We start from the raw sequence: 13,213 nt of genomic DNA on the forward strand, positions 1-13,213 counted from the left end.
TTAAAAATCACAGATCAGGCGCTGGAGAGATGGCTCAGTGGTTAAGAGCACTGGCTGCTCTTCCAGAGGTCCTGAGTTCAAATCCCAGCAACCACATGGTGGCTCACAACCATCTGTAATAAGATCTGATGCCCTCTTCTGTTGTGTCTTGAAAACAGCTACAGTGTAGTTACATATAATAAATAAATAAATCTTTAAAAAACAAAATCACAGATCAGCAGCCGCTTTAACTAAATATAAAACACTCTCCAAAACATGATAAAATTGGTAACTCAGAATAGTAAGGAGCTCTTAGAGTCATGTGAGTTAAATGCAAGAACATAAACCAAAAAGCAAACAAACAAAGCAAAAAAAAAACCCAAAAGAAGAAAAACAAACCAAGCCAAAAAATAAAAAACAACAAAACAAAACAAAAAACCAACCCCACAAAAATCAAAACCAACCAACCAACCAAAAACCCAAAAATAAATCCCCAAACCAAAACAACCACCACCACCACCACCTTTTTAGAGGGTTTTATGTCAAAACAAAGGCTAACTCCAAAACAGTCCGAGTCTTTTGAGCAGCTTCTTTCTCTTTATCTCTCATGCTTTCAGCCTTAAAGCCCAACATCTAGCTTGGCCCGAGCTTGGGAGCTTGGGGGACTATAGCTCAGGCTATTAACGATAACCAAATGTCTGTGCCCCCTCTCCAGCATTCCTGGGGACTTTAGCTGAGACCCATCTTCAAGGGGAGTTTCCTGTCTGCTTTCCTGACTGTGAGGCCCTGTGTTCCTTTGATTCCACGTGTCTAACAGGAAACTCTCTAGAAGTCTGAGTGGCCCTGACAGGAACTTAGACTTTGTTCAGACCCACCCAGCTCTGCCCCTCGGTTATTTCTAACACATGGCTTTTCTGGGCACTGTCATCATAAAACTTGATCTCCCAGGGACCAGTCTGGCAGAAATGAAGATATTCTCAAGAGATACGTGTGTGTCAGTCTGACTAATAGACTGTGAAGCAATGGGCCCTAAGGATACAGGAGCTCCCCCAGGAATCTCAGGCTGAGAGAGGGGGAAGGGTTGCCAGCTGGAGGGGAACGAGTCTCCCTGAGCAAGATTTCAGAGAGTTCTGGCAACATTGTAACACCTTATAGACAAGCAACATTGTAACACCTTATAGACAAGCAACATTGCAACACCTTATAGACACGCTTGGAGCCCAGTCAAGCACCAGGGACTAGACTGCTCACCCCTCCAGATTTTATTTCAGGTCCCTAAAGACAGACTTGAGGAGTTTTCAGGTCTCATTGTCTCCCTTTCCCAGTGTGACCACATTGACTAAATTTCCCTTTTCTTCCTTTAATGGCTCTTTTGATGGTCCTTTCTTTGGGACAATTTGCTAATTTTAAAATTTAAACATTTTAATAACATGAATAACTTTAATAACAAGATACGATACTGATGAAGATGTTACCTCCTTGGTCTTTATCCAGTGGAAGGTATAAATAACTAGGACAGGATCTCTCCTCTCTAGCTTACATTTTTTCCTAGTGACAGTTGCTGCCCTTCCTAGCCCTGCCCTCTGCCCTGCCCCAGACCCTGAGCTCTTTATCCCAGAGAATAAAAAGCCAGCTCCTGTCTGTGCTTTCCATATGTCTTGTTTATATGTGAGTGATTATATGCATACCAATATCTCAGGAACAGTTTTGAGCATCATGGTCTCCTTAAAAGAAAAAGAACAAAAGGGAAGGGGTGTTCAAGATCTGTGTCTTGGCAAAGTCAATGTGGGAGAAAACCCTAAATGTGTGGTTTTTGATTTGTCATTTTAAAAACCTGCTTTGGGGTTCCCATAGACATCTTAGAGTTTACAGATCTTCTTAATGTGTTACACTGTAATTAGATATTTAAAGGAATTATTCGACTTTTTTAGTTAAAAAGAGTCAAGTCATGAATGCCAAGCTGTCATCCTCTGGATACTTTATACTTTTGATTACTGGTAAAATACCAATAAAAGGACATGCTTTCTCCACCAGTGACAACCAAAACCAGAACATACACAGAAGAAGCAAAACACTTCAGGTACCTATCAGAGCGGCTCAAATCTCTAACTAATATTTAACTTAAATCCAATCAAAATAAGCCCTTTTCCTGGGTTTATAATTATTGGATATTGAAGATACCATATTTCCTGTGGCTTTCATTACAGTCTCCTGAACTTCCTTTTAATATTATCTCATTAAAATTGTTTTCTACACTTTGTAATAACCATCATAAGATCAAACTATGTCACAAAAGGATTGTTTAAAAAATGGATATTGTTATAATGAGGAAAGAATAATATTGAAGTTATAAAGCTTAAGGTCAATTCAATACCCTGAGATAAAATTGATGCTTAATTCTCCATACTTTATTAAGTATCAATTTGTTCTTCATAATTTTTACAACAAAAAAATCACTTAAAACAACAAACCCTTTGCTTATCCTTTGACTAAATGGACATTTAAACCTGTGATTAAATGTTCCCCAATTGAAAAAGTCTTTGAGTTTTGAATAGTTAGACATTGCTTTAATCATTTATGATTTGTTTAGAGAGTTATACCTATCTGGAATGTTCCTACTAAATTCAGTAATGGTTGTAAGACTTTTTGATGTACAAATAGTTACATCTGTTTGTTCAATTTGGACTATTAGTTAATGAGTAACACATAGTATTGTAAAAGACATTTAAATAGGATAATTAAATTCAAAGTTAGTTACAGAACCCTCCTCAAAGGATAAACTAGATGATTTCATCAACTGAAAGAAAAAAAAAAGATATCCCATCAAAGACTCCATTCTGATTAAAAGATCAGGCCGGTATCTAAGTACTTCCAATGTTCTCCCAGACTAGACTATGAAAATTTTATAAAATTTACATAAAATAGTTTTTTTTGTTTGTTTGTTTTTCAGGACAGGATTTCTCTGTGTAGCCTTGGCTAGCCTGGAACTCAGTCGGTAGATTAGGCTGGCCCAAAACTCAGAAATCCACCTGCCTCTTGAGTGCTGGGATTAAAGGCATGTGCCTCCATGTCCGGCGTTATAAAATAGATTTATAGTATGTATAATTTATGTAAATTATTCATACCATAGGTCTATGGTTCCCATTAATATGTTAGTTAGAAAGGTATATTGCATTTTCATTAGATAGATATAGGCAGGAGTTAACTCTACTCATTCCCCACAGGTTATCCTATCACCACGCCATCATCATTTAACAGAAGGGGAAACTGAGGCACAGAGCGGCTGTGTACGGTCACTTAGAATGAGAGGCAGAGCAGGATTTGGGACGTCTGGCTGGCTGCATTGAATAGGCCTTTTACTACCAAGCTGTTGTAAGCAGTGACAGCCTGCTCGCAGGGGATGGTAGGCTGTATACAGGGCGTGGCCAGAGCTCACACTGGTCTGAGCCAGTTGTTTAATAAGCATGGCTGCTGCCCTCACTGATGGATCTTTCTCAATATGACATCATCGTCCCGGCCCTCAGGGCTCACCCAGGCCTCCTTTGGGCTCCGCAGGCTTCATTCTTCCTCCTGATCACGTGGCGAGTGGTCACCCTGCTTACGCAAATGTCTCCACTGCAGCCTGAGCCCCTGCGGGTGGGGTTAGGATTGTTAAGCTGCTTCTTGTGGCCCTCTACTCTGTCATGGACTGTCTCCTCTTGGGGGATCGTCAGCCATCTTGCCATGCAATAGAAAGTCACCTGACTGGGAGGGTGCCTTTAGGGTTGCCTGACTCAAGATAGGTTACATGGTGTGATCTTCAGGGTAGTTGTAGAGCTCAGGGAGAGCTGCTGAGGCTCAGGCGGGAGAGAAAGTGGGATATGGCCAAAGTGGGCAGGAGGATGCTGCAAACAGCCTCAACGCCCTGGAGACCCGAGAATCCCAAGAGGCACTCTGAGGGCTTAAACTGCAGAGGGTGCAGTCCTCCTCAGTCCCGCTAGAGGGAGCAGTGCACGAGCGAGTCTTACAATCTTACAATCCTCAATCCTAACCCCTTGATGGGCAACAAACAGATCCTTACCAACCACGCCATAGAAAATTACTGTGTGCTCATTACCAGGACAGAGACTGAGGCCCAGACAGATAAAGCGACCTGGTCGCACAGCAGGGAAACACCATCCAGTCTTAGATTCTGGCCCAGATCAACTCCTGCCACCACCAGCATTATCCCCCTCCCCCTGCTCCTCCCCACAGCCTGATACCCAGCAGGAGCTGGGGGAGGTCGCCGCTGAACTAAATTGAAATTTCCCACAGCTAAATTGCACTGTGATGAAGGGCTGCCGTTCTCGACAGAACACATCAGAACTGTCCTTAGATGCCTCTCTCGCAGTCCCCTCCTGGAACCCCATGGATACTTGAGAAATATTTATGCTGACGACAGGTTATTTTTTTATTCTTCAAATAGATTATTCACAAGGCAGCTGACTAATTGGGCCCATACTGTTATAATGGGTTAGGACCAGATGTATCTGTGGGATTAGGAAAAGTTTAAGCATACACAGGGGCTCCTTCCCTCTGTCAGCCTGTCCCTCGTTCTGAGTCACCTTCCGATATCCTTGGTGACTCAGGACAGCTCCCACCATCCCAGGAGAACCTCCGGTGAGGCTGGCTTTTGGCACCTACCACCCCACAAGCCTTCAGGTGTGGCCAAGTGTGATCCTCTTGAAGACATTTGTGTGGTGTGTCAAGATGAGCTTGCCTTCCGATCCTATCGCCTGCACCTCTTGTTCTGGGGAAGCTGTCTCTGTCTTCCTGCTGTGTCTTTTACCTCTCTGTGTCTATAGGTGACTCTGCAGCCAGGTGTCTGGGACTGGAGACCCGGCTCCTCTCCACCCACACTGGGTGATCTTGTTGGCGCTATCGGCTCTCCTTGGGTTTGTACTGATTTGCAAATGTCCAGCCTTGATATCTTAGGCAAAGATCCTGAGGAAGTACCAGGTGGAGAAGTGTGACTGCCGCTCATGACAATCCCTGATGGTGGATGCCAGTTTTTCCTAAGACTTCCCACAAGCGTCTTCCCGCTGGCCTGAGTTTCCCCCACTCCCAAAGTACAGCACCTTCCTGAGCTGTTCAGAGCTCTCCCTACCAGAGGCGCCTACACTATTCCAATCCCCAACCCACTACCTCTCAAAGCTCCTAAATGACTTTGTTGCAAAGAACAGAAACAAAAACAAAAGCCCTCCCCTAGCTCAGGGCTCTGCGTAATCGATCAGCACCCACATATCTGGGAACAAAGGCACCCCGAGGAGCCACAGGGTATCAGGGTGCTCCTGTGTGTGCGGAGGCCTGGAGGTCTTCCTTCCAGTTTCTTCCAGCTTCTTGTTGTCAGGAGGAACCAGGACCTGATTAATGGTTTCTCGGTGCCAGTTCCCCATGGAATCATTAAACACAGGATCTCTTTCATTAAACAGATCCAGGACAATTCACCTTGTGTAATCATATCACATAAAATTTCGCCTCCATCCTGCTCCAGAGGGGCTGTAAAATTAACGTTATAGAACCAAAGTTGGGGGGTGGGGTGGGGAGGCTTATCTCGGCTCTGATCAGGAGAGGACAGGACTACAGCGATGGGACATACACAGCACGTGGCCTCTGCTCCCAGGTCACTGCCTACTGTACATCTAGGGCGTCCCAAAGCAGGTCTCAAAACCCGTGAGAGTATCAGAGTCCCTGTGGAATCTGGTTGGACACCGCCGTAGCTGGTCCCCAGCCATGCATGAGCAGTAAAGGGTTTCAGGCAGTGACATTTAAGGTGTGTGTGTGTGTGTGTGTGTGTGTGTGTGTGTGTGTGTGTGTAAGTAAGACCTCAAAGGCTTGTGAAAATGGAACGACTCTGATTGGGCAGGTCTGGAGTGGAGCCTGGTGATTTTATTTGCATTGATAATGAGCCCTCCTGTTGTCCTGGTGCCTAGGGTATCCAAGGAGAGGAATGGGTGGGTGGCTGGGGGATGGGGGGAAGAATGGGGGCTCTGTTCCCTGGGGAGATCACTCTTGACCTGAGAGGGGTTTTGGGGGCTAATGTAGCCCCAGAATGAGTTGAGTGTGGACCGAGCCTCCCCATGCCCTCTGTTGGTTTTGAGTTGGTTCAATGCCCTGACTTGGTGTTGGTCTAGGTGTTCCGGTGTCTTACATAAGGAAGCAGGCCAGCAAGGTGGCTCCTGGGGGAGTGTATGTCTCTGAACGCGGGGCTGGTGTGTGGGTGTCACTGGATGTGGAGGCTTGGTGTGAGGTGTGGGGGTGTCGATCAGCAGACCTGGGGTGTGTGCCAAGCCCTATATACCCTGCCACAGGAACTTTATCCCTAGTTCCTGGAGGGTTTGACAGAGAGAGGGGCTGCTCAGTGACAAGTTGATAACCACACTGCCCCCTTCTCTCAGACCCCCGGAAGCCTGGAAAGAGGAGGGCTGGCTATGCCATTATGTATCCCAGTGACCTCGGTGGTCTTTGCCCCTCTACGTCTGTTTCCTCATTACTAGAGAGAACCGGGTTCTCGGCTCAGACCCAGCTGGGTTTGGATTCTGTGTTCCAGACACTGTCTGCTCCTGGGCACAAGCCTCCTCACCTAGCCAGGGAAGAGTGTGGGGCCCTGCTTGCTGTGACACCAGCGGATCACCAGTCTCTCTGAATGCGGCAGATCCACTACAGTGATACTGGTCACACAACCATATAAGCTGGGGCTAGACACAGGCCGTGTGATACCCTGGAGAGGACCTACAAATGTGGCAATCGACACCATCTGGGTTTGACTAGCAGTGCGGTAGCTGCTGGCTGAGGAGAGTGTAGCTCCCAGCCCTTTGCACCCCACAATTTTGTCACCCCTCTAAGTCCAGAAAGTCAGAGTTATTAAAAAAGTGGAAAGGTTGAGAGTCCTGTTATCAAGTTTCACTGTAAAGGCGGAATCCTTAGCTCTTGGGCTTTGGGTGTGGCCCTTGGGTTCCTCCTGCTCAAAGCTACAGTTCTGCACAAGCTCTAGGTGGCTCTTAAGAGCCCCTTGCTGGTCACCCACACTCCACGGTGTCCCAGGCCCTCCCTCCTGTCACCCCACACCCCACGCTGTCCCCGACCCTCCCTTCTGTACCTTTGCCTTTCCAGTGGGCGTGAGCAGCAAAGCCTATGTGGCCTCCATACTTGCGGTTGAACTCCGCCATGAGGGCCTTGTAGGGGTTGCGGATGAGCAGAATGGCGGAGTCGAAGGCCTCGATCTCCTTCTGCCCACTCTCATGGGTCTTGATGCAGATGGTCCGCCCACTTCGCCAGTGGTCCCTCTCACCTTTGAACCCTGTGCCCAACGGGAGTCGAGAAGTTAGAAGCTGGGGTGAGGGGGTGAGGAGCATGCACATAAACACACATACATGTACACACCACACACATACATGTACACACCACACACATACATGTACACACCACACACATGTACACATCACACACACATGTATACATCACACACATACATGTCACACACGCTCATACACACGTGTGCACACCACCTCAGCCTTCCTCACCGTCTTCTTCACTCCACAATTCCTCCCTGTGTGTCCTCTGAGCACCTGCGGGCGGGTCTTTATCCACAGTCCTGACAGTCACTGAGGCACACTGCCCTGAGGGCACTGAGGATGTGGGGCCTCACGTCACACTTCCTCAGATGAGGACTTTTCCACCTGAGGCCTTCATTTTGTCTACACTGAGATCCATTCTCTCACAGACCCAGCAATGGGGAAATACAGGTGGTATGCAAGAACCCAGCACTCTCAGAGGAGAAAACGGTCCCCAGAGTCACGGCCTCAGGTCTAGCTCTGTTGGTCCACACCTGGCATCTCCATGTTGGAGGTGGCCCCGAGGTCCAAGCCATCCTAGTTAGAGTGTGGGATCTCCAATCTCCAGAAACCAAAACCAACAACAACAAAAAAACGGTAAAGGAAACTTCCCAACGCCCGAAGGAAGGCATGTGACAGTATGGAAAAGTCACTTCCTCGTCTGGGAGACTTGAGATGCTGCGTCTTGGACACCACCAGTGTCACCCTAGCACGACACTATGGAGACTGAAAATAAACCACGCTAATCTAGAAAGACCTACGCCTGAGTCTAAATGTTCAGTAGACGGGGTGGTGCCATTCAGCACAACATTTGCCAGAGGAATTTTAGGTTCCTGAGGAGGAACAACGGGCTGGGCTTCCCTGAGGAATGTTGTTGAACTCCACCACCAGAGCCCTCGCTCCCCACACCCGTTTTCAAATGGACCAAGCAGCTCCACTACACAAATGTGGCAAATTTAGATAGCACTTCTCAGAGTCACTTCATAAGTTCTCTACTGATCTGGGGAGCAGGTGACCCTCAGGCACCGAGGAGCCGCCGGACAATTGTTCCCTGGTCTCAGAGCTGCAGAAAAATATAATCTTTTCCCTTGCGTCTCTCCTCACAGCTCCAATGTCGCAGGTTAGGCGTGCTTTGGATTAGTGTCCCCAGGTCCCCTGCTGCCATTATCTGGTTGTGGTTTTGGAAACCCTGTGTTTGGTGCTGACTCCACCTGTTCTACTTAAAGAGGCTCCGGAGGGGAAGAACCTGACCCCAGGCCCATCTGAAAGGCCCCATGGCCATTTCGACTGCCGGCTCCATCGCTCTCCGAAGCCAAGCGGGACCTGGTGGCAGCGCCAGAACCGGGTGTCTCCTAACCTCTTTCAAGCCACTGAAGGAGAACAGAACCTCAGAACCCTCTCATCATGTCTGCAAAGCAGGGTTCACTGAACTTGACACAGGAGATGAAAAGCCTTTAGATCTCTGGCCTCCGTGATCCCAGGGCCCCTTCTCTGAGGGTGGAGCCCGTGGAGCCAGTGCAGTGAGGATTGGCCTACCCACAATACCTGACCTGTTCCCAGCTACCAGCTCAAAATGACAGCACAGCTCCAGTTCTTCTGAGGGTCTGGGCTCAAATCCTGATAGGAGCCTTACACATAGTAGTGCTGCCTCACACATAGTAGGTGCTAATTAAATGAGTTGGGAAATCCAAACCAAATACACAGAGCTGGGATCTGAAGGCACAGGCCCCGCCCCGTGTGCTGGTTAGTTTTTATAAAACTGACACAAACTAGAGACACAGAGAGGGAACCTCAACTCAGCTTGGATCCCCTCTGTCAGATTGGTCTGGGGGGTATTTCTTGATTAATGATTAATATGGGAGGATCCCACCCCGCCCATTGTGGGTGGACCATCCCTTGGCTGGTGGTCCTGGGTTCTACAGGAAAGTTGGCTGAGCGAGCCTTGGGTAACAAATCAGAAAGCAGAGCCCTCTATGGCCTCTGCATCAGCTCCCACCTGTTCCTGTCTGAGTTGATTTTGGTCAGTGTTAATCTCAGGAAATGGAAACAAACTAGGAACTGGCTCCCGCACCCCTGCCCTGCTCCCACACCCCTGCCCCGCTCCTGCACCCCTGCCCCGCTCCCGCACCCCTGCGGGCTCCACACCACTGCCTGGCTCCTACCTTCCACCCCACCCTCTTCCCCTCCCTCTACTCTCCATCCTGAGAGCGGTCGCTGACTAGCTTCTCCTCAGCTGAGCCATGACCGCAGGGCTCATTTCCCACATACTGAGCTTGTCCCGTGCACCCGCCCATCCGCCGTTACATCAGCCTCACGAGGCGCACACCGTTAGCTTTAGTAGGTGCATGATCACAGGACCAGAGACCTACAGCAGTGTGCCCAAGATCACAGAGCCGGGAGCGATCCTCCCCTAAACACAACCACAGCCACAGCCACAAACAAGGGTTGTCCACACATAGATGTAAAACCTGGACCAAGGAAAGCGCTCCATGTCCAGGGCCGGCCTGATTTCTAGCTCCCCAGCAAGAAGCCCAAGAGTGATAAGGGCTCGAGGGTGAACTAGGAAACAGTTGAGCACACTTGAAAACTGACTGGGGGCCAGTCATTTCCCCTTATTTGACTCCACTTTTTAGAGGCCCAGGCGAGAGGGCAGCGCCTGTCACCTCTAGCTCAGCATGGTATCTGGGGGGGGGTGACTGGACATCCCTGAGATACCTGGCACACAGTTGGTGCTCCATCTCCATAAATGCATCTTGAAAACCACCCGAGGGAAGCATATTTCCGACGTAATGGTGCTCGGTGAATATCTGTGAGGAGCATTGGAAAAAAGCACCACACGCAGCAAATGCTGTAGGTGAGACGCCCGGTGAACAGTTGATACTCAATAATCGCCTCAGAGGAAACAGCTGATACACCCCTAACGATAGCATAGAGCTGATGATCTGTCTCTGTCTGGGCTGAGGTGCCCAGCACACATTAGGTGCTTAATAGATGTCTGTTAGTCTGCAAGCTCAGGGGAGGTACCAAGGCAGAAGAAGGCACATGGTATCCGTGGGTCAGATATGAGGGACACGGCGGGCTCGACCGAGGAGGCCAGGCATGCTGCGCGGCGCCCCTTTCTCTCACTGTCCGCCCCTCACCTTTGTTGTACAGGGAACCGTCGAAGTAGTAGCTGCCGGTGTAGAAGCCGGTGGCCAGCTCGATGAGGTGGCGAGCCCACGTGTTGCCGGCGCCCGGGAAGCTGGCGAGAGCGATGAGCTTCTTCGACTTGGCTGGGAGGAACCGTCTGTCCATACAGCGGTTGTCTGTGGGGGTATGGGGGGGAAGATGGGGGTCAGCACGGTGTGCTCTGGAGATGAGGCCATATCGAGACGAGGACAGGCACGATGGGGTTGAGGAGATGGTTAAGTTTGGCCTAGCTGTAGAAATAACTCCTTTCACCTTGACACAGGCAGGAGTTATCACAGAGAAAGGAGCCTCCCTTGAGGAAATGCCTTCTTGAGATCCAGCTGTGGGGCATTTTCTCAGTTAGTGATCAAGGGGGGAGGGCCCAGCCCATTGTGGGTGGGGCCAGCCCATTGTGGGTGGGGCCACCCCTGGGCTGGTGGTCTTGGGTTCTATAAGAGAGCAGGCTGAGCAAGCCAGGGGAAGCAAGCCAGTAAGGAACATCCCTCCATGGCCTCTGCATCAGCTCCTGCTTCCTGACCTGCTTGAGTTCCAGTCCTGACTTCCTTTGGTGATGAACAGCAATGTGGAAGTGTAAGCTGAATAAACCCTTTCCTCCCCAACTTGCTTCCTGGTCATGATGTTTGTGCAGGAATGGAAACCCTGACCGAGACACCAGCGCACGCTCATCCCACCTCACTGGACTGGACCCTGTACACAACGTCAGATCAGGTGGGACTGCCTGCTAGGGACCTCCAGTCATACACAGGATGCGTATGCAAATCAGACAGACAGGCATCTGCTGCTTCCACTCTCGGGTTTGAGAGTGTGAGCTGCCTCGCGTGTACTTTTTGCTGTTGACACACCCATGCAGTGTGCACCTGCCCAGCTTTATAACAAGCACCATCATCATCACCACCACCACCATCATCACCACCACCACCACTGTCCCAGTTTTCTTCTCTACTGCTGGGATAAAACACCAGACTGACTGAAGGAGCCACCAATGACCGAGGGAGCTGAGGGCGGGCACTCAAGCAGGAGCAGAGGCCAGAAGCTTGGAGGAAGCCATTTCCTGGCTTGCTCAGCTTGCTTTCCTATACAACCCAAGAGCATCTGCCCACGGGTGGGTGGCACCACCCGCAGTGGGTTAGAACCTCTCCCCTCAGTCATTAATAAAGAGAGTACCCCACACTCACAGCTATGTGCAATCTGATAGAAACACCTCTCAACTGAGATATCTCCTCTCGGATACATATAGGCTTGTGTCCAGTTGACCCAAACTGACAAACACAATTGCAACTGTCACCTCACAATCCCCTCTATCCCTATCATCACTGCCTGCACCTTCGGCACCACAGCCACTGCCTTCTTCCCTGGCATCCCCTCGGGCAGTAGAAGGATAAACAGCGTGGACTCTCCTAGCAAAGGGGCAGAGATGGAAAGGGAGACAGAGTTGGGGAGGAGGGGGGGAAAGAGGGAGGAGGAGGAGGAGGAGGAGGAGGAGGAGGAGGAGGAGAAGAAGAAGAAGAAGCAGAAGCAGCAGCAGCTGCTTTAGGCACATTGACAGAACTCTGCAACCAAAAAGGACCTTGGAAGCCAACCATGTACAGCACCATTTCCCACATGGAGAAACTGAGGCCCGGACAGGGGAATGGTCTGTCTGGGATCACACGCTGGGTCTGTGTTGGAGGAGCGGAGACCTTGGGCTCTCTCCACCCAACATCTCCACCTCTGCTATCAGCAAAGAGCTGCCTTGGGGGTGAGGGACGGAGAGACAGACGCTGTCCCCTGGGCTCCCTAGAACCTCCCTTCTGTCTCACACCCAGGAGCCCTCAGGCCAGGCAGGGTCAGCAGCCCAGCCCTCTGCCCTCTCAGCAACTCTCACTGCTGGCTTAGGGACCGGCTGGCCAGGTGGCATCTGGGCGTCAGTCGAGCGACCCAACATACCTTGGACCTGCGTCTGGTACACAATGAAGTAGCTGGGGGTCCCGCAGCTCTCAAACTCCTCCGCGCTGCACTTCTGGGCACACAGTTGCTCATCCTCCCGGTCATGAAGAGGGAACCGTGTGGTGGGAAAGCCACAGTGGCAGGCGGTGCCAGCGAGGGCTGCCAGGGGGAACTCCTGGGCGGGGGAGCAGAGCAAGAGTCACCCAGTGCCAGTGCATCCCGAAATCCTCCTCCCCGGACATCGGCGCCTACCTGCCCCGCCCTGATGGCTTTACTCCATCAGGTTCTTGTGCTGCTTGCTTATCTGACTCCTTCAGGAGAGACATGGTGTTTGTAACAGGAAGGGCAGTAGAGAAGCAGGCGCCTGCAACCTTTCCCAGGTGGCAAAGGGAGACCCACAGGGTGTGCCCGCCCTCCCCATCTGCTGGCTCCGTGGTGAGGTCAAAAACATTGTGGAAAAGTACTGCATGGGCATTCAACATCTGGACCCTTTGCTTTCCCTCAGCCATCACCATAGCAACGCCTCACACAGCATTAGTACCAAATTGGGGGTTAGAAGTCACCTATATCTGGTGCAAAGGAGTCAGAGGATGTGCAGAGCCTTCCTGGCTTGGTAAGACCCGGAGTGTCCTCAGATCCAGGTATCCCCAGGGCGTGCTGGAGCCCAACCCCAGCAGATACTAAGTGGCTAGTGTTGGTAAATTCTCCCTGCTCCCTTTCCCCTGGGAGAGTGAGCCTGTGGTCAGCACCATCTCAAGCAAAAGGGA

General features: G+C 50.2%; 1 protein-coding gene across 1 annotated transcript in view; it reads right to left on the reverse strand.

Annotated features, from left to right (window-relative positions):
- The window catches only part of Wscd2 (WSC domain containing 2), a 37,451-nt gene that overhangs the window by 4,441 nt on the left and 19,797 nt on the right, over positions 1 to 13,213 (reverse strand). The window contains exons 5-7 of the mRNA XM_052168108.1: positions 12,447 to 12,621; positions 10,472 to 10,636; positions 7,097 to 7,297 (exon numbers count right to left, since the gene is read on the reverse strand). Coding sequence (XP_052024068.1) covers positions 7,097 to 7,297; positions 10,472 to 10,636; positions 12,447 to 12,621 — 541 coding nt within the window. The remainder of the gene's footprint in view (positions 1 to 7,096; positions 7,298 to 10,471; positions 10,637 to 12,446; positions 12,622 to 13,213) is intronic.

The sequence above is a fragment of the Apodemus sylvaticus genome, chromosome 22 (genome assembly GCF_947179515.1).
Source record: "Apodemus sylvaticus chromosome 22, mApoSyl1.1, whole genome shotgun sequence".
NCBI lineage: Eukaryota > Metazoa > Chordata > Mammalia > Rodentia > Muridae > Apodemus > Apodemus sylvaticus.